Raw genomic sequence first — 21,604 nt, forward strand, 5'->3', positions numbered from 1 at the left:
CTCAGGAAAATCAAAATTTCTAAAGCTTTCTGCAGGATGTCCTCAACCAAAAAGTCTAGATTCACCTCTGCTCTTACACTAATGAACATGATACACATGATTGATTCACAGCCAGCTGCAGGAAAGAGAGGTCTGTTGATAGGACAGAGGGCAAACACAGCACCAATGGAGAAACTTTGACCCGTCTGCTCTGAACCTTTAAAAAATCTTTTTCAAACACAGACTGGCAAATCTCAGAAACAAATGCAGAAGAGGCAGGAGGTAGTACTGCATAGTCTGATCGTTCATAAATGATCTTTCTGGGTTAATACTGTGATGAGCAGAAGGTGGCATGCAACTCCTTTACTTTCTTCATGTTGTATTTGTGTTTCAGTGTGAGGCATTCAAGATGTGCATGGGTCAGCCAGTTTCTCTGATTTCTCCTGATAATGTTTATGGTTGAAAGTGTCACCTCACATGTGTATGTGCTCAAAAATAAAAAAAGACATCACTTTCTGTACAAGTGGTTTCAAAGTGGGAAAGTCTGCTTCAGACACCAAACTCCAGAAGTGGCTAACACCTGCTTGTAGTTTAAATTTGAAAATGTCATTTGTCTGCAACTCAACTGTCTCATTTTCCAGAGCAGCACAGTTACTGGGACAGAGCTCTGATATTAATCTCTAATATTCACATCACTGAATCTGGAGTCAAACTCACCCTTCAGCTCTTCCAAAACTTCAACAAATGCTCCGTGGCTGAAGTGCTGCAGCAGAGACGGCTCACTGGTGGTTGTAGCTCTGAGTTTTGGGAAGTGGATGAGCTCTCTGTCAGGTATCCACAGGACTGTTATTTTGTTTTAGAATGCTCTGATTGCCTTCAGCATGTCACTAGGAAGCTTATCTCTCCCTTGAAGCTGAAGGTTGAGAGTTTTCAGATGACAGGTAATGTCAGTCAGAAGGGCAAGCTGTATGATCCAATGTGGGTCCTTCAACTCTGGCTCCTGTTCCCCCTTGCTGTCCAGGAATGTGCAGATCTCAGGTTTAATTGAAATTTGGATGTTTTGAAATGGAGCTCTAGGTTACTATGTTTAAAACCAGAGCAGGTCTGTTTGCATATTAAGCACAATGGGTTTGTTCCATGGAGGATAAATAGAAATTCTTCAGTCCATTTTTCTTGAAATATCCTGTGCTCATCTTCTGTGCCTCGCACATTTCGTTGTTTTACTTGAATACTCTGTGTTTGCCTGCTGGTCCCTTCTCCAACGTCCTCTTATTGTTGTTTTTCAGTTGTTGCATTATCTGCATTTTCATCCTCCTCATTTCTCACCTTACTTTGAGCCTGTCCATCTGGTTTTTGCCTCGGCTTGATGAGAAATCAATCCATTCTTTTCCTCTGTGCATATTAGGCTGGCTAGCGTGAGAAGCTGTGAAAAGCTAACATATGCAACTCATGCACACTCACCGCGAGTGTGCTGCTGCCAGGTTTGACAATGACCACCCTTTTCGCGACTACAATTATTAGGTCAAAGTACAAATATAATGCGATCAATATCAATATAAAATAATATAAAACATCTGTCTTTACTTTTTAACTTACTATGGCTATATTCTGTCAAGGCAATGAATTTGTAATAGTTTCAAACTTATATTACATGGTTTCTCAAAAGCAATATTTCTATAATGTATAGATTTCAAATAAATCATCTGCAGTTAAATGGCCTTCTACAACTACAACTATTATTTATGAAATAATGTTTGTAAATTACTACATTTATTGGCTTCAAGTTTATTGAAGCGACTTGTTTCTCACCTTCAAATGACATTTCTAATGAAAGCTATGTGAGAGCAATCAACAGGAAGTGGAAACACGTCAAGAGGTTTGTGGTCAGAGCCACAGTGCTTGTTAAAGTTTCGTGTGAAAGGGAGGAGACAATAGAGGGTAGAGTTGAAGACAAATTCTGCCTGATATATTAATGCAGTCATACATATCTCTCTCCTCTTTTTCTTCATTTACAACACATGCAAAGTTGACTTTTATTGTTTTAAAGCAGTGAGGTGGAATATCACGGTGACTTTCTGATGAGAAGATGTGTCAAACGCTGCTCTGTGTGTTGGGATTATTCTGTGAGTACAACAGTGCTTTCTAATTCTGTGACTTTATAATAGAAAGTCATGTTTCTTTGAACATGTAGTGTTATAGCTTGGCTGTTTAGATAACAACAGGAATCAGTGAACATGCTGTTTGAAGAATGTGCAATAGTAAGAAGTCCATGGTGTTCATTTCAGTTACTGCCAACATTTTTTAAAGATTTACTTTTAAATTGATTAAATCAGTGTCCTACCTTTGAAAACCTGAGAATGAACTAAACATACTTGATGTGGTTGTTTGACAAGAATTTTAGATATAAATGAAAGTCTTTCTTGATTTTGCACCTTTAATAGAGGCCTGATTCAGTGTTTCTCTGTGTTTTAGTGCTGATTACACCCCTCTATGGAAACACGGAAGGTAATTGTCTTGTTCCTGTTTTTCATATTTCTCCAGTAGCTCCTGTTTTCACATGCTATATCACTTTCTTCTGTTTTTAAAAGAAATAAGAAAAACGGACTGGAATATTCACAAGGTTGTGGAAGAATCTTCCTACAAATGTTCGTTTTAAGTAAACACCTTTTTAATTTTTAGTAATGTAGTTTGGTTTGCCAATTAATCCCAGTTTCATTCTTATTAGAGTTGAAGCAAATATGTTCATTTAAATAGAAAAGTTCTTTAGGTAAGCACGTCATACTTTATCACCAAGTTTAAATTCATTGAGTGGACACCTTGGTTGGATGTTTATATTTTTTCAACTTTTTAAATCAGCTTGATGAAGCCCAAGCTTTCATCTACCTCCAGATGAACTTGTACTAACTTAGTGGCAAAGAAGTTTCTGGATCACTGTCAGACCACAGTTTGTTCTCATTCAAAGCTCCTCTGACTCATGGTTTCCCCCTACGATTCAGTGCTTTGTCCCTGCCTTTTTATTATTTACTTGATTTCCCTTGGAATCAGTGTTAATTTTGTCGACTACAACTCTGACTTAAAGTGTTCAGCAGCCTTTTTTTCCATGAGAAAGTCTAAACAAAGACTAGACAGGAGTCAGATCTTTGATGAATAAAACTGACAACATGTAATGTTAGTTTTTGTCAAGATGACTCAAATGTACAGACGTTTGAAGCCCACGATATTTCTCCATTGCAGATAAATCTTTCTAAATACAATGCATCTGAAGCTGAAGCTATTCTGCCTCTCAGCTGTAGAAAGCAGGGACCCCAGGTTTGGCAGGGTGTGTAGAACACTATCTTGATTAAGTTGTTGTTACGAATAAACTGGACCCACAATACAGACACAAAAAAACAGTTGTTCTGAATGTTTTAGGAGTAGAATTTATTGTAAGATATTAAGAGTTGGAGCAGGATTGTCCTCTTGATCAGGATCTTCCAGAGTAGAGACAGGATCTTGAAATTCACAGTGGATTAGTAGGAGCTGGTACAGGGATCTGAAGATGGAGACACAGGATTAGAATGATGCAAAAAGGTAATTAACAAAACTTACTAAGGCTTGGGTTGCTGTATACCAAGCTGGGTAAACAGATGATCTGGCGATGAGTGGCGATCTGAGCCAGCTTTTATCTTGTAGAGCAGTGACTTGATCGGAGATGGGCTCCTGATTAACACACTCACACAAACACACTTACACAGCGAAAAGGAGGGGGGAAGGGAGGCCTCATATAAGTAGATCCAGGCATGAGAATCAATGTTTGGATTCAACATTGACGCCTGTTTCAGACTGGGAGCCTGTTTTGCTGCTAGCGTGTGCCGGGAGTATCAGCTCCAGCTCCTGCCGGTGCAGCTTTCACACAGGGCGCGTTTGCTGCGTGTCAGCCGCATTTTCCTGCTTTCAAAGACCTATCCTTCTTCAGGAGTTTTACCTGAATAAACCCCCCTACAAGCTTCTTGATTCAGTGTATAGAGGAAGTATGTCGGGAATTGTTCAAAACAAAAGCATTCTGTACAAGTGAATGGAGTTTCTCTATAGAAATGCTAAACCATGCTTTTACTTTGAAAAGCACAAACCAGAAAAGCATTCAGACGGTGTTTATCTTTCCTGTGACATATTCTACCAGTGTGGAGACAGAAAGCTTCACTAATAGTTGCTCTTTAGAGAACAAATTTATCAAAGGGGTGCATTTAAGCTTGTGGCCTTCCTCAGGGTTATCAAGAAACACTCTGTAAACATATTCTGTGTGCATATTTGCCACAACGATGTAAATATGGCTCTCCATTTATCATTTTCCTGTCTAATATGGTCCACAGCTAACCTGACACGCCAGATGGATTTGTTTCACACATCCATCTGGGAAAGCTTCAATGGGCTCTATGCACGACAGGGGCTGGCGTATTTCCAGTGGAAAATAAGACCGTTTCACAACTTTCACCCAACAATACGTGCTAAGCCAAAATGGAATCTAAACCCTCCTATACTGCCTTAATTTGTCCGTTTCGTTGTTTTTTTTTGTTTCGATTGTTGTTTGTGTTTACTCTATCATCATTGCTTGGCATCCAAACATCCAAAACAGGTGAGACTTCGAATATGTCAACTCTCCGCGCCAAATCAAGTCCAATCAATTTAATTTACCGCAGATTGATTCTAATCAAGGAGTAGAAACATCTCAGCAAAGACTGGGAGAAACTGGAGGAACCTGAGATAAATTAAGGGTGTGAATACTTACGCCAATGAGATATTTCTATCTAAAGATCTAAAATTCAGTTTTCAAATTGTCATTATGGAGTACTGAGCTTAGATTAATGAGAATTAAAATATATATATATTTTTACATTAGCATCAGGCTTCCATAAAACAAAATTGAAAAAGTGAAGGAGGTCTGAATACTTTCTGAATGAATTATCATCACACGTCTTTTCACACCCAGCTTACAACAGCATGCTCTAAATTCCTTTGCCAGTTCCCATCATTTAGATAGACATTGGTAGATGTGCTCTTTTGATTCCATACAAGGAAATTGTGGAAATCACATGCACTGAGAGCAATAACAGTTTTGAATTTGGCTCAGATTTCCCAACTTGTTTTAAGTAGTGACATTGTTCATCATCAATATTTTCTAGAGATTGTTGTCTCTCCAAGATTTATTTCCCTTTAACAGCAAAAACTTTGTCAGGTGCTTGAATTGAATTATTCCAAAAAATTCCATTTTTAATACGTTTCTAACCTTAACAAGTATTTTTGATCTGAACAGATATCACTCCTCGTGTGTTCCTTAAATCCAACTGGGATCAGATATTCAGGGGTGAGACGATCACTCTCAGGTGTGAAATTGAGGGAAGTAGAGAAACTGAATGGGAATATACATGGAGAACACCCCATGGGGACAATAGGACAGAACACGCTGAGCACAATATTAGCAGCACCACTGGAGAATACAGATGTATCGGCAGGAGGGTCCACCAACAAAATTCCTACACACAATGGAGTGAGCCCTTCAGACTGACAGTAACAGGTGAGTATAAGCATGTGGTTAATACTGAAAAAAGGCATGTTAGTAACAGTTTCACTCGCTGAATTATTAACCAGGAATTTATTACGTCAATAATAATGATGGCTTTTGAAGGACACTGTCAAATCTTTTTCCATTTTTGCATGGCAATACACAACTAGAAAAGCACTAAAAGCACAACATTCCTGGATCCAGACAGTGATCTGGATCACTCCCAAAGTCTAATCAGTTCTTCCTTATGCCATTTTTGACATTTCCTGAACATTTCAATTTTTTGTTAACAAACAAACCCTCCTGATCACATAACCTTGTTGGCGGAGGTAATAACTGAGGGGAACGTAAGCTTGTTGTATCTTTTAAAATGATATCTATATGATTGAACAGTAGTCTATTTTATTTTTTAATGACTCAGAACATGAAAATGAGGTCACAAATAATGACAGACTTAACAAAAAAGTCTGCTGAAAATTGTGAAATATCATTGATTTCATTTTGATTTGCAGTATTAAGGTGAAAAATACATGTTGTGAATTTCAATTGTTGAAAAATTATAATCATTAAAGGTACCTCTCGATGCAATTAGTCACATTGCAAACTCATAAGCGCTCAATTCTCAAATCACTTCTTATTTTGGCTGCACTTTCTTGTTTAACCAAATCATTGGAACAGAAGTTTACATTTTAAAGATCTTTTCAATAAATCCAACTTCAGACAAACCACAGGCTCACCTTGAGAGTGAAGCATTTCCAGCAGAAGGCTCAGTGACTCTGACCTGCAAAGTGAAGCCTCCATCATCTGGCTGGAGTTTCCTCTGGTACAGAGGAGAGAAAACCTCTAAAATCCAGATCACACAAGATGATCGTTATTCCTCTAATGGACAAATCACAGTCAGACAAGGAGGACTGTACTGGTGCAGAGGAGTGAGAGGAAACCCACCTTACTACACTCTGTTCAGTGATTCAGTCGGTAAAGACAAAAATGTTACACCACATTCAGATTGCTAGTGAAAAATATCTCACAATTAAATAACAATGTGGCATCTTATGTTTTAACCTTTTTCTGTTTTGACCTCTTCATGATTTCCAGTAACAAACAGGGCTGTTGTGTCTCTACAAACCCAGTGGACTGAGATATACAGAGGAGAGACAATCACTCTCAGGTGTGAGATTGAGGGAAGTAGAGACACTGAATGGAGATATGAATGGAGAACACCCCATGGGGATAAATACACAACACACAATGAGTACAGTATTAGCAGTACCACCACATCTGATGATGGAGAATACAGATGTATCGGCAGGAGGGTCCACCAACAAAATTCCTTCACACAATGGAGTGAGCCCCTCAGACTGACAGTAACAGGTGAGTATAAGCATGTGGTTAATACTGAAAAATGCATGTTTGTAACAGTTTCACTCACTAAATGATGATGAACAAAAAAAAAGATACATCAATAATAATGATGTCTTTTAAAGGAAACTCTGAAAAAACTTTTTTCCAATTTTTAAATGACAATACACAATAACTGAGCGGCATGTAAGATTGTTTTATCTTTTAAAGTTCTATCTATATGACTGAACAAGAGTCTTTTATTTTTTAATGATTCAGTATATGACAATGAGTTTTTTTTCCCCACAGGTCACACATAATGAGAGATTTAACACAGAAGTTTGCTGATAGCTGTTAAATATAGTTGGTTCCTTTTTTATTTGTAGTATTAAGGTGAAAAATCTGCATGTTGTGAATTTGGATTGTTGAAAAAAATTATAAATTTTAAAGGCTCCTCTCAATGCAGTTGATTAGTTTCTATAGTTCTTAAATTTAACATCATATTGCACTCTTAATACAATGAGTTTAAGCTCTAAATTCTCATATACTTCTTATTTTAGCTGCATATTTTTATTTATCCACATCACTGGAACAGAAGTTTACATTTTAAAGATCTTTTCAATAAATCCAACTTCAGACAAACCACTGGCTCAGCTTGAGAGTGAAGCATTTCCAGCAGAAGGCTCTGTGACTCTGACCTGCAAAGTGAAGCCTCCATCATCTGGCTGGAGTTTCCTCTGGTACAGAGGAGAGAAAACCTCTGAAATCCAGATCACACAAGATGATCGTTATCCCTCTAATGGACAAATCACAGTCAAACAAGGAGGACTGTACTGGTGCAGAGGAGTGAGAGGAAACCCACCTTACTACACTCTGTTCAGTGATTCAGTCGGTAAAGACAAAAATGTTACACCACATTCAGATTGCTAGTGAAAAATATCTCACTATTAAATAACAATGTGGCATCTTATGTTTTAACCTTTTTCTGTTTTGACCTCTTCATCATTTCCAGTAACAAACAGGGCTGTTGTGTCTCTACAAACCCAGTGGACTGAGATATACAGAGGAGAGACGATCACACTGAGCTGTCAGATTGTTGATGGAGACGACAGAGAGTGGGAGTATAAGTGGGAAACAACCAGCAGTGTTACTATTCTTAAACACTCTGAACACTTCACTATCAGTGTTACTGCTAACAACGATGGAGACTACAAGTGTCGGGGAAAACCCAAAACTGATCCTCATTCCTCTACAGAGTGGAGCGCTCCAGTCACAGTGAGAGTGTCAGGTAAGGTGGACTGATTTATGTTTATCATGAATCATGTTTTAAGATTTTCACTCCACCTCATGATGATAAAAGGTTTGATAGTACATAAAGTAGTAAGTATTTATTTGTTGAATGATTGAAATAATAATAAAACCAGGAATTACAGTGCAGATGAGAGATCAAGAGTTATTTACTGTACAACAAGTTTCATGGCCAACACCATAAATGATGTGAAGATTTACTTTTATCATGATTTAAATCGATTCATTCCACAGAACAACCAAAAGCTGAACTGAGAGCTGATGTCAGAGATATTCCAGTAGGGGGCGATGTGACCCTGACCTGCTCTGTGAGCTCATCATCTGGTTGGAGATATTACTATTACTACAGACAGGATAAATCTTCAGGCTCTGTGCTGCTAAATGCAGATTTGTTTGGACAACTGCTTGTCTCAGAGGAGGGACTCTATCAATGCAGAGGACAGAGAGGAAATCCACCCTACTACACAAAGGACAGTGAGGAAATAATGATCAACAAATATAGTGAGTCTGGGGTTTTTCTGTTTTTTTGGGGGGGGTTTTGATGTGGTTTTAAGGTTGTCCTCATACTGACAGTGATTTCTTGATTTTAACAGATGCTATCGAGGCTGTTTTGACTCTTCACCCCAACTGGTCAGAGGTGTACAGAGGAGAGACGATCACTCTCAGATGTGAGATAAAGGATGGAGCAAACACTGAGTGGGAGTATGAGTGGGAAACAACAAGCTCATACAAACCCTCAAAGCAGAAAGAGTATAATATCACATCTGTTTATGGATCCCACACTGGAAACTACAGCTGTAGGGGCAGGAGAAAAAGTGACAGGTCTTCAACCAAATGGAGCCGTCCCATCTCATTGACAGTTTTATCCAGTAAGTCACATTTCTTTTAAATAAATATTATGTGGTTTATTGCAGGACTCTGTGATTCATGTACATGATGATAAAGAGTGAAGTCCTTAGTAATGGATGCATGATAATCTCTTATTAAATGATTTGTTTTGATGAATCACTTTATCAACAGATTCACAGAGGCCTATCCTGACTGTGTCTCCATCATGGCTGAGTCCTGGAGACTCAGTGACTCTGAGCTGTGATGTTAAACATCCATCAGCAGGATGGAGATTCTTCTGGTATAACGCTATTCCCAAACTAGCAGGTGATTCCTACAACTATGAGCTGCTGTCTGACAGCAGGAATGGGACTGAGAAGCATTCCTACATTGTTCATGGAGAGACGCACACATCAGGATATGCATGCAGAGCTGGACGAGGAGATCCAGTGAAGTTCACTCATTACAGTGAACCAAAGTTTGTCTGGTCTGGAGGTCAGTTTGTTTCTGTCTTTCTCATAAGTTGCCTAAAAATCAATCAATGTGAAAAAAAGGAATTGATTGATGATCTCATGCTCTTTATTGTTAATAGCATGAAGCCAACAGTTCATCTGAAGGGCTGATTTTAAAGTTTTCTTTCTCAAGGTCATGGACCTTTTTTGTGTATTCTTATAGCATCAAAATACCAAAAATTCCCCTGTCAGTTTGAAATGTCAGCTGTGCCTGCCTTAGAAATCAACAACTACTTCTTCAAAATAGAAATGCATTCAGCTGACAAGTCTGGAGTCTGGAGTGACTGGGATTGTGGGCTTGAACTGATCAAATGTTAACAATTAGCAGGAGTGGAAAATAACTAACACATTTACTCAAATTCCTGTTACTGAGTAGTTTTTTGGGGGCTCTTGTACTTTTTTGAGTCATTTTGAAATCTGTACTTCTACTTAAGTAAGTTTTCACCAGAGTTTCTGTACTTTTACTTGAGTACAATTCTCTTGAACTTTTTCCACCTTTGTTGACTGCACAGTAGCAGTACTTGTACTTTTACCTTTCCTGAAGTAAATTTTTAGCCAGAGTAATTGCACTTTTACTTGAGTATTATAACTGTGTACTCTTTCCGCCTCTGATCATTAGTTTAACCGACATGTCACTCAGGTACAGATGACGATGGGATCCAAATTTAACAGTTTAGCCAGCTATTCATGTGCATTCCTAGCCCAAACAATGTGTTATTGTTCCTGCTCAGAGACAAACGTGTCTGTCAAACCAGCTAAGTGCTGTTTTAGTTCAACCAGTGACTGTAAAGTGACTCTATCCATAGCAGTGTTTGTATAATTTTAGTTGTTTTTTTTTGTTTAATTAGTATATTTCAAAATTAGATGGAAAAAAACCAAATAGACATTCATCAGCAGTTGTAACAACAAAATTAACACACAGTTAAAAGTCACTAATTTACGACCAATACATCTGGAACATTTCCTCTGTTTGCTGAGGAAAATATAGAAACAAATGCAGACTGTGTACTCTGACCACTGTTGATCAATCTGAGCTGATGTGTTGTTATTAATGATATCAATGTTTATGAAAGGTTGGTTCTCAGAATTAGCATTATCATAACCTCCTCAGGTGTCTCCTACAGCATTGTCCAATGAAGCAAACTGTAATGAGGCATTTCTAATATTTGAACTATTGTTCTTTCTTTCTTGTAGGTTTTCATTCAGCAGCATCTCTCACAGTGAGTCCTGACAGAGTTCAACACTTCATCTCAGACTCAGTCTCACTGATCTGTGTGGGGAACTCTTCTCAGTGGAGAGTGAAGATGTTTGATAAAGACAGCAGCCTGCAGGATTGCTACTGGTGGGATAAAATGACTGGATCTACATGCACAATTGATAGATACACAGAGAGAAATCATGTGTTCTGGTGTGAGTCTGGATCAGGAGAGTTCAGCAATGCTGTCAACATCACTAAACAGAGTATGATTTATTACATTTCCTTTTCAGTGTCTTGTTAGAATCTTGTGTTATCAATTAACCCTATTTATTAGATATTAACTGAATTTACTTTAGATATTAACCCTTCCTACATGTAAGAGGCTTTTGATGGCAACATTTCAACATAAGAGTGGAAACTATTAGGTGTGTCTGCTAATTTTCAACATCAGACCTGATCACCTAACAAAACTCTCTTTTATTTTGCTGCTTCCAGATTATGATATTATCTTGGTGACTCCTGTCCATCCAGTGACTGAGGGAGATTCTGTTAGTTTAAGCTGCAAAGTAAGATACACAGAAAAAGTGTCCAAGGTGTTCTTCTATCAAAATGACAAACTCATCCAGAATGACACCAGGAGAGAGCTGAATATTTCTGCTGTGTCAAAATCAGACGAGGGTTTCTACAAGTGTCAAATATCAGGAGAAGAGTCATCACAGAGTTGGATGTCAGTTAAAGGTGAGCAGAATAACACAGACAGATTTTGGTTAAACAAACCATGACTCTGTCTGAATACAAAAAAGACTAACGTACTTTTCTGGCTCTTGTAACATTTTATTTTTGATTCACTAAAAAGTATAGCAAAGAAAACATTTCTGTGACATTTTTGTTCGTCCCTTGGATCATGGCATTCCTGTGGGATGAGAGAGGGGTAATTATACACACATCACTCAGGTGCAAGGCTTTTACAAAACAGTAAAAAACCAAAAGGCTTCGCCTGCACAATTTATACATGCCACTAAAGTTTTAATAGACAACGTTGTGATCACTCTTGTATTTTCATCAGTTCATATCAGACCTGTGGGATTCCCATGAGAAGAGAATAAATTTCACCTCTAATCATGATTGGGACAAGATAGTAAAGAGGTCAGTGGGTGTGGGTGGTAGCAGAGCCGTTTCTTGCTATATGCAGACTATGCAAATGCATAGGGCCCCACAAACTAATAAGGGGCCCCAAAGCTGAAGGTTCAGCCTCATCTGAGGAGAATTAGAGCTACCTGTCTTTATCCCTTATATGCTTACAAATATTTGCAGGCAGGGCTTGACATTTACTCCCACCAACTAGCCAAATGCGGGCAAATTTCAACCATGGATGACCTTAACCACTTAACCACAGCCACTATGTCCCATAGAATCAGCTTGACAACCTATGTTTCGCTCTGACCGTGCTTGTTTCTCAGCATCAGTGTTAATGATTTAGATACTTGTTAAAATAAGGCAGGTGTGTTCACACAAAGCCCATAATAAATGCTCATCTCTTTGTTAATTCGTGCATACTTATGCAGCAGCAACAGCTTTAACGCTGCGTAGCAATGACACACAAACGTGGCACTCACACTCACCACACCCCCAACCCCAACGTGTTTTAAATGTTACTGAAACGTGTGGCATGCATATTCGCTGTAAATATATTAGATGTCTTTTTTATTTATAATTAACAGGTATCAAGACAATAGGAAAAATTAAACTTTAAATGAGTTTCACCGAAACTGTTAGATAAAAAAAAAATGTAGATGGCAGGGGTCTCAAACTCACGGCGGGAAGATATTTTGTGGCCCCCCACTTGACATCAAAGTGTTGTGTTAGTGCGGCCCACGCCTTTTACGCACACACACACTCCAGCCTCAGTCACAAAAATTCACCAGTTTCTGCTGCCAATTAACAACACTACAGCTTTAAAGCAACAAAAGGCTCAATTTATATTATATCCTTGAAATGAATAAGCATTAAGAGATAAGAACAAGAATTCAAAATAGATGCCTTAATCCTCAAATGCATTCAATGAACACACTGCATCTGAAAAAACACGCTCTTTTGATGTCTTCATAATAAAACAATCTTCTGGCTGTTATGGTTGATTATGGTTGGTTATGGCTGTTCCTCAACTCATTCTTTAAACGATGCAGACATAAGGATCTGCGATTACCGCTCACTGATGTGACAGGAAGAGTCAGAGATATGGATAGGAGTTTAAATAAGTATACAGGTTTTTGCCTTGTAAAACCAAACTTCTTCTCCTGAGAAACAGGAGATTAAAACAGCGGCGCTCAGGATGACAAATGTTTTCCCTGCGTAATTGTCTGTCAGCCACAAACCCAGACAGCGTATTTTACTTTGGTGAGCGACTCATGATTAAATTTTATGTCAACAAGAAGTGATATTGTGGTCTTGATCACTGATGTTTAAACAGGACATGGTTTTATAAATCCTGTGGGGTATTTAACTCCAGGTCTTGTCAAAGGTCTGGTAAAAATTCCTCTCATAATGATAAAAACAATACTTTATAACTGAACAGTTAATCCTAATCTGGACACAGGCTGTCCTGAGAGGTTGGCATGTTTGATCTTGACGCAGCGCAAAAATACGCACGGAGATGCCCCAGTTCATGACACGTGCAGGGATGTCTGGGGGATTCAGATATAGTAGACATGCAGAAGAATAATTGTAGGGCTCATACGTGTGTTTAAAGTCAAGTTTTCACTCAGCAGGTGAGGGTTTGCAGCTCTGTAAACAACGCAGCAGTGTGATGAATCTCCATCTTTCTCTCTCTCTCTCCCTTCATTCTCTCTCGCTCTCTCTCCGGACTGGGTGGACTGATCCCCAGGTCAGGAATAGGGCTCAGATCAGGTTTTGTGAACAGGTTGCTGTGTTAAAGCTATGAACAGTCATGGCAAATGATTATTTATATTTATAATGAACGATCCAGTCTTATAAATTCATCATCAGTGAATTCTAAAAATGATAAAATCTGTTAAACATGTCATATGTTACAAGGTCAGCATATTTTTGTCTGACCTGTAGATGACTTGGGAATAAATTCTCCTTCTAAAGTAGCTAATTAACCCTTTAGTGTGTGGCCCTCAGGACGTCTTGTTGGAGCAAATCTGGCCCCTACCCTAAATGAGTTTGAGACCCCTGGAGAAGAGTCTGTAAATGAAAACTGAGTGTTGAACAGATGTTGACAACATTTACTTATGTGAACTTAATGCAGCAAATCTAAATCATATAGTATTTTAACATAAAGTTTAAAGTTTTTTTTTCTTTTTTTACATATTTAAATACATTTGACAATAAATGATGACAGAAGTTTAAAGGAGAATAAAGTCCAGAGATTTGACACAACATGCTGGAAATATATGAGAGTGACAAGATATTTATAAAACCTTCTTGAAGGTTTATTTAACAGCTAACAGTCAGTGTTGTATTTGTAGTTTCAACTTGATAACCATAAAGAAAACAAGAATCATGTTTTTGTTGTCAGTTATAGTACTTCAAATAAAGAAAATTGGTATAGGCAAAAAAGACTCATCAGCAGGTCAGACCAGGACAAATGTAGAAGATCACAGTAAATATGCTGCCTCTATCTGACAAATAATAGGAGCATTTAACCATAATACCACAAATGGGACTAAGTGTAATATAAACTTTGCATATAAAATTTGTTAAGACTATAAATAATTTAAAATGAAAGGTTATCATGACTGTAGCCTTTTTTAACTTGTTAAGTGTAATAGATTGTGGTATGTTTGTGGATCATCTAATGGATTAGGAACCTCTCCATAGGTTGGCAGACCTAAAACCCCATCTTGCATAGGGCCTCCACAAAGCTAGAAATGGCCCAGCATGGTAGTGCTGATACGTCTACTAATTATATTAGCTCTGGGTTTCTGTTTGCTGGTTGTTTGCAGGCAGACATCCGACCCGGCTGAACATGCATATGACACATGTATACATGATAGCACACTGTCATCCTGTTATCCTGTAGTGTGCATGCATGTGGGTTCTTGATTTCTAAAACTGCAGTAAATTAATTTACTTCTTTGTGTGTTTTTAGTCATCAGCCGTACAGCAGTATCCAGATCTGAGGAGTTTCCATTAACAGTAATTCTGGTGATTGTGGGGGTTATTTGTGGAGTCGTGCTTTTAATTCTCCTGTTGCTGTTGTACCGCTACAGGCAGTCCAAAGGTGAGAACTTTTGTCTATATTAGATGAGTAATGTTAATTTTAAATGCACTGACATGAAAAGTGAAAAGTGCAGTTCAAAACAGTCTAACAGTGAATGTCCTTTTCTGTCCACAGGTTCATGTCTTTGCAGGTTGGTTCATCTTTTTTTTTCTTGTTTTTAACACAACAGCAGTCTATCCCATGTTTCTCAGATTAATATATCTTATTTCTGAAATGCAGGCCAATCAAGTTTCAGAGGACCAGCCAAAGCTCAGTCACAAACCCCCAGGAGGAGACTCATGATGATGGATACTACTCTTCTATCAAAGGTCGGTATTTGATGTAATCATACACATTTATGTACAATCGCATCTTCCTTCTATAAATACCAGTTATACTGTTTATCATTACATAGTTGTGTAAATAGTAAATGTTGATGTTTTTCTCTCTGTAGAGGAGGTCTGTCATTATGAAACCATCAAAGGCCCTGAAAACTCAGCACATGGTAAATAGTTCTGTCTTTTCAAAGATAAGCATACCAAAAATGTTCCAACATATTTAAAGGTTAAATGGATATTTTGGTGTTTTTGAAGTTTGGCTGTATGAGGTACTTGGCAATAGTAGCAGAGATTTCAGTGTGCATTGAGACTTTAAGCAGGGTGAAAGTTGATAAAGTCGCTATCGAAGCCCACAGACCCAAACAGCAGGTCAGAAGATGACGATACGCTGAAGCCAAAGAACATGAAGTCAAAGCTTGCTCTGCATAGTAGTGCCAAAAAAAAAAAAACCTTCTGGGTGAACAAAAAAAGATTTGAAGTTTTTCATTACAGTGTACAATTAAGACAACACTGTTTTCTGGCCCATTTTACCTCAATCTGCTAAATTATGTGGAAAAGCTGTACCTGTTTGTGTTGCTGTATAACCAAGCTTCCCCCAGCAAACTCCACTTAAAGGAGCAGTGCACACTTAAATCTTTGGAGGCTGATGCCACCACAGTTGCCAGATTTATACAAGCCAAAAATACAGAAAAAAATAAAACAAAATAAACTGTCTTTAATTTGAACTTGAACTTAGCTGTCTTAACTCAGGCTAAAATTCCTTGATCTAATCCAGGATGTTCTACTTTAAACATGTTTTTAAGAAATGAAACTGGCTTGTAGAGTTCAGGTGCCATGAACAGTATCAGCTTGGGAATAAAGCTAAATTTCATTGTCTTACTTGTGCTGATATAAAGCTATAGTGAAGTGCATGGGACATCTTCAGCTTCTTCAGAGTCAGTACAACCATTAATGTGCTTTTTAAAAATGGTTGTCGCTGTATCATGTAGATCAGGGGTGTCAAACTCAATCATAGCAGGGGCCGGATTCTGGATTCAGGACTAACCTGAGGGCCTAACAGGGTCACCTTTTTAATCATAAACTGTCAACCTCATTTCACCAGTAATGAAATATGAAATAAATAAATAAATAAATAAAACAGAGCACTGATGATAAATAATTTTGACATTTAAAAAGTTAAAGAGATAAGTTTAAAGGCTCACAATCTGAGAAAAGTAAATTTATTAGTCCAAAAAGGCCAAAACATGAAATTGAAAAATAATGTTTTTTCAAAGGCAAATATATAAGAAAAAAAAAAAGTCAAAATCATGAGCTTAAAAGGTCAAAATATGATTCAGAACTTTAAATTCTGAGTCTCAAAGGTCAAACTATTGGATTATGAAGTCAGTTTGGAGTTTAAAATATGTGGTAAAATACAAAATAATTGGTTCAAAAGGTCAAATTGTCACTTAAAAATTAGAACTATGAATCTTAAAGCTCAAGATATTGTATGAGAAGTCAAAATTATCAGTTTTAAATGCTTAATGTACAAAATTTAAAGTCAAAATCCAAAGTTTGAGTCCTAATTGTGTGATGCTAAATTACGAAATTAAAACACAAATTGATTTCTTTTCCCACATTCCTGACCTCTTATCTAAGTATTTTTACTCCTTACTTTTTCAGATTCTATGACTTAACACAGATATCTTAAATCATCAAGAATAAGTTCACATTTTTATACTTGAGGAAATCTGCAGACCCCATACTCATGGGCCAGTTATAACAGAAATATGAGATCATCTTGTGGGCCGGATTTAACTGTTCCATGGGACGGATTTTGCCTCCGGGGCCTTGAGTTTGACACCTGTAATGTAGATGCTGTGTAAATTTTTTATCTTTAGTCTCAAATGCACAAGTTGCCCCTTAAATTGGATGATCTGACTGCAACTAACTTTGAACATGTTTCTACCTTTTGACTTCCTCGTTCAGTTTTCATTGTACTTGCTCATTAAGGAAACAAGCAGACATTTACAGTGGGCTAGACAGAATTATACATTTTCATTGACAGACACAAAATTAATAGGGCTAAGTAAACACATGCTCACATGGGTCAGTGTACATTTGAGACAGTAAAATTTGAAAAGGGACAATGGTCTCTTTCCAAATTAAGTAAAAACAAACTCTATCATTCCTGCACAGTCTTAAATTATCAGTAGTCCAAGTGCTATTGTGTCTAGATAATAAGACATGCTCATTCCAGGTGCAGACCAATCCCAGGATGTTACATATTCTTTGATTGAGCTTAAAAACTTTGGAAAGCAGGGTAAGTGCCTCAACTAGATACAGTCGATTAAAGTAGTATTGATGTGTATTTATAGTATTAATGTTTATCTGTTGTTTTTACGTCATTTTACAGGGAAGAAACCTGAGTTACATGAGAACACTGTTTTTTCTGATGCCAAGATAGCACCAGCAGGTACAGTCAGTTGTAAGAGTTCTGCTTTAAGTTAATGTTAAAAAGCTGCCTATCACCCTAGAGGTAATAATGGGTCAGCTTCATGATCATCAACTCTTCATTATCTTGACTGTTTCCTCTTTGAGTCAAGATAAGCACAAAAAAGTCCAATCTTACATGAAGTATCTTTGAGACTCATTTCAATGATATGTGGCTACATAAAGTACTGAAGGCATTATATGCAACCCATGAAACAAGAGATATCAAAAATAATCCTGCTAAAAATATGACTGAGTAAGGCCTTTCTAAAGAGAAAAGGTGAAGTCGTACTTCCTCTGGGCTTTTAATTTTTGGTTGTGTCCACACAAGTTGGGACATCTTTTCCTTTATAGCTTGTTTATAGTCACCTTAAAGGCTCAGGGTGTTTTCACAGGTCCTGTTGATTTGATTCTAATCATGGACACATTATTTACAGTTTTGCATTATAGTAATAACAAGCTTGGTCTGTGTTCACCAGTGTTGGGTAGCGTTACTTTTAAAACTAACTCATCAGATTACTGCGTTACATACTGAGAAAAATAATTTGTTATGCTACTGCGTTACCTAATTCTAAAATTAATGCATTAGAGTACTTTTGCATTACTAAATATTAAAACCGTTTAGCCAGTCGTTCCACTCGGTAGTAAAAACGACAGATAACTGCATTTGAATGTGCAGACTCTAATGCCAATATACAGCGTAATTTACAGCCCATAATCTGTATCTCTGCGGCCTGAGAACACCACTAACAGACAGGAAAACCTTTACAGCTCTTTCACATGCTCACAATCTGACAACAAGCTGAGCAGAGGCAGACAGAATCACTGTGTGTAATAACAGCACGTAATTGGAATGGCTGCACAGCTGATTCAATGAAAGCAAATGGAGCTTTTAAACCTACCTTTTACCATGATACTGCTCTTATCCCTTTTATCCAAAAGCCATTATAATGGGGATAATTCCACAGTGGCCTGCTGTCCTCTCTGTCATCTCACTGGTTCAACAGGCTAATAATGCGCACGTATCTCCAGGACACCTTTGAGAGAGAGAACGGGAAATTTCCATTAAGAAAAAAAAAAACACACTACTTTTTGTTTTACTATGTATGTGGTTTATTTATTGTTAATGTATTTTTATTCTTTTATTTTTTATTTTTATTTTTTTTGATTGGCTGCAAGTGCTAGCCTTCTCATTGGCTGGAGCATCATCCCTGTTGGTTTTTACTCAAGTGAGAATGCAGCGCTAGGAGGCGTTGCAGAAGTGTGTTATTCTGTTAGATGGCTTTAATAACAAGACCCTGACGGGTTGTGTTGTTTATGTAGGCTTACAATACTAAAAAGGATTTTCCACAAGGTCTGCCTGTGGATTTTCACACATCTATCTGGCTACAGTAGCCGGTTTAATCCAAAAAGCACAAAACATTCTGCTGTTATGTCAGTTCATGTTGTTTCTGCAACCTATTAAAGCAAAAACACACTAACCCACCCGACTTTTAAGGTGATCTCGGTATGGTTGCTTGGTGCACACCAGAGATCAACTGACAGCTTTCACACCAGTTCAAATGAGCTGAACCTACTAGACAGTCTCAAGTTTGATTGAACCAAACAGGTCACGTGTGAAAGCAATCTCAAATATGTTTCTTTCAAGTGTTCCCCTCCCTGTCCAACTATTACAGTGCAACCTCACTGTGCAGAGGATGATGATGGCTAAGCTCCACTCATTTCCACTGCTGACTTGTTATTTTGAACTGAAGCGTTGTTTGATTAAAAACTGCTTTCTTTTTTTGCTGTAGACTGAAATCATTTGGGTTTGACATCAAAAGATTTCAGCTTTTATTTCAGGGTATTTACATCTGGATCCAACACACCACTTTGAAGATGGCACTATTTGGTGTACGAGCAAAGTGGCCTACAAACCTGACTCAGTCCCACTAGTTCTGTCAGGATGAATGGGTCAAAATTCTAGGAAACTTTTGTGAGAAGCTTGTGGAAGGATATGTAAATGTTTGACCCAAGTCAAACAGTTTAAAGATAATGCTACCAAATCTTAAGGAAATGTATGTAAACTTCTGAATTTGAAGAAAATCATAAGGAATTCTCTAAAAATATCTCTCCTTCTCCATAGGTGGTAGGTGTGTCTATGAAACCATCAGAGTCTCTGAACACGGCACAGGTATTGTCTTTTCAAATTCATATATCAAATATTTATTTCAAATTTGAGGAAAATTTTGGGAGGGTGTAATGTTTTTTGCATGTTATTATTTGTGTTCAATATTTAAATAATGCACTGTTATTTTTCTAAGATTAATGCAAAACCTCAACATTTGCTTGATTTCCAGGAGATGATCATATATACGAATCAGTGGAAGGCTCTGAAGTTGCTCAAATCGGTACATACCTGTATATTAACATGCACAGCAAAGTCCTCAGTATACAAACCAGAAGTCTTAAACCAACATCATACCAGTTAAAAATTTGAACATACAGTCTTCAGGTTTAAAGACACGCATCCTCATTCAGACACCTGGTCGATAAATTTGTAGCGATGATCTCTGAAGCATATCTGGATGAAAGTGTTGAAATCACAGCTAAATTGTGGGCTGTGTTCTTTTCCTCAGTGCAACACACCCATTTAAAATGCTAAGAAATGCAACACCATGACCAAAAGTGCACCTGCCACCATCACTGACTACACTTGACCTGACCCGATTGAGACTTTGCTGTTCATTTTGTATAGCAGCTAAAATTTCAATGCTCAAAATGTCCTGGGATACAAAGAGACAGTAACCAGGCTGGTGGTGTCTCTTTTTAACAGCTTTTCTACCTTTCAAGGTTACAGTCATGCATTTAAAGAAAACATTTGTTGTATGGTTAAGTAAATGTGCTGTGGAGTGCTGGTTTGATTGAGAAGACTCAGGGGGCTGTGGGTTTGTACTTCACAACATCACTATAAGCTGAGAGTTTGACTAGCAAACATGGAGCTAGCAGGATGGCAACCTCCACATGATGAAAACAGACGTCCCTAAAGGAGAGACACAACTGCACAGAAACTAAACGTTGTGGACTTTACAGTGGAAACTGTCAGACAGTTTCAAGCTTTTAGTCCTCTTGAAGAATCCCCCCAACAGATTTTTATAAACTGGTGTGACTTGAACTTCAGGTTTATGGTACATTTTTGGAATTGGACAAAAACTGGAGACAACCTACATAGAAGAATATGTAGATGTTTTGAGAATCCCTTTAGACTTCATTTCTGCTCTTTTAATGAAATAAACATGCTGCATGTGTGTCTTTCTAGGCTTCCTTCCTCTTTTGCAAATATCAAAACTGTTATTCACATAAATATGTACTGTGTGATGCTGGAAACCAGAGACTGACTGTTTTTGTGCTTTTCTTCCAGGTCTTTAAAGGAGTGGCTCTGACAGTGAAACGTACTGTTGTACATTTGTACATTTAACTCTGCTATCCAGATATCAGACATTTTCTGTGGTTTGTACAGTTGGTTTGTTTCAAGCTTATTTATTCTTTTTGCACAAAGTGTTTTTTTTTGTTATTAGTATTGTTTTACAATGTTTTTCATTTATTTGTCAAGTGTTTGTGACAAACTTTGAGGACATGTTGGTTCAGCAGATCAGTAATGCAGTTGCTTTTATATCTTTACTAGTGTTGACCTAAAAACATAAATCACAGTCATCAATGTCACATTCACATCTGTAAACATCTGCTTTCAACCAGCATAGCCTTTAAAATGATAGTTTTGTTTCCCATCAATAATAAAGTCTTTTTTTATTCGTTGGTGTTTTCCCTCTGTTATATTCGTCTTCATTGATTGTGTTATTGTGTAATGAAATTATTGCCATTTCTGAA

At 37.6% G+C, this 21,604-nt stretch overlaps 1 protein-coding gene across 2 annotated transcripts; it reads left to right on the top strand.

The window, feature by feature from the left end:
* The first annotated feature begins 1,992 nt into the window (after positions 1–1,992).
* LOC121504237 lies at positions 1,993–21,604 on the top strand. 2 transcript variants are annotated; one of them, XM_041778930.1, is made up of 21 exons: positions 1,993–2,102; positions 2,452–2,484; positions 5,270–5,530; positions 6,239–6,493; positions 6,614–6,889; positions 7,494–7,748; positions 7,869–8,144; positions 8,399–8,665; positions 8,758–9,033; positions 9,185–9,487; positions 10,699–10,965; positions 11,198–11,440; positions 14,817–14,948; positions 15,063–15,078; positions 15,168–15,256; positions 15,382–15,432; positions 17,505–17,567; positions 17,661–17,720; positions 19,863–19,910; positions 20,077–20,127; positions 21,138–21,604. In XM_041778930.1, exons 1-21 carry the CDS (start codon positions 2,066–2,068, stop codon positions 21,143–21,145), a joined length of 3,267 nt encoding a protein of 1,088 aa, XP_041634864.1. In that variant the 5' UTR covers positions 1,993–2,065; the 3' UTR covers positions 21,146–21,604. The 2 variants fall into 2 exon arrangements, with proteins under 2 accessions (XP_041634864.1, XP_041634865.1); XM_041778931.1 differs by lacking the exons at positions 6,614–6,889; positions 7,494–7,748.

The sequence above is a fragment of the Cheilinus undulatus genome, linkage group 22 (assembly GCF_018320785.1).
Source record: "Cheilinus undulatus linkage group 22, ASM1832078v1, whole genome shotgun sequence".
NCBI classification, from domain to species: Eukaryota; Metazoa; Chordata; class Actinopteri; order Labriformes; family Labridae; genus Cheilinus; species Cheilinus undulatus.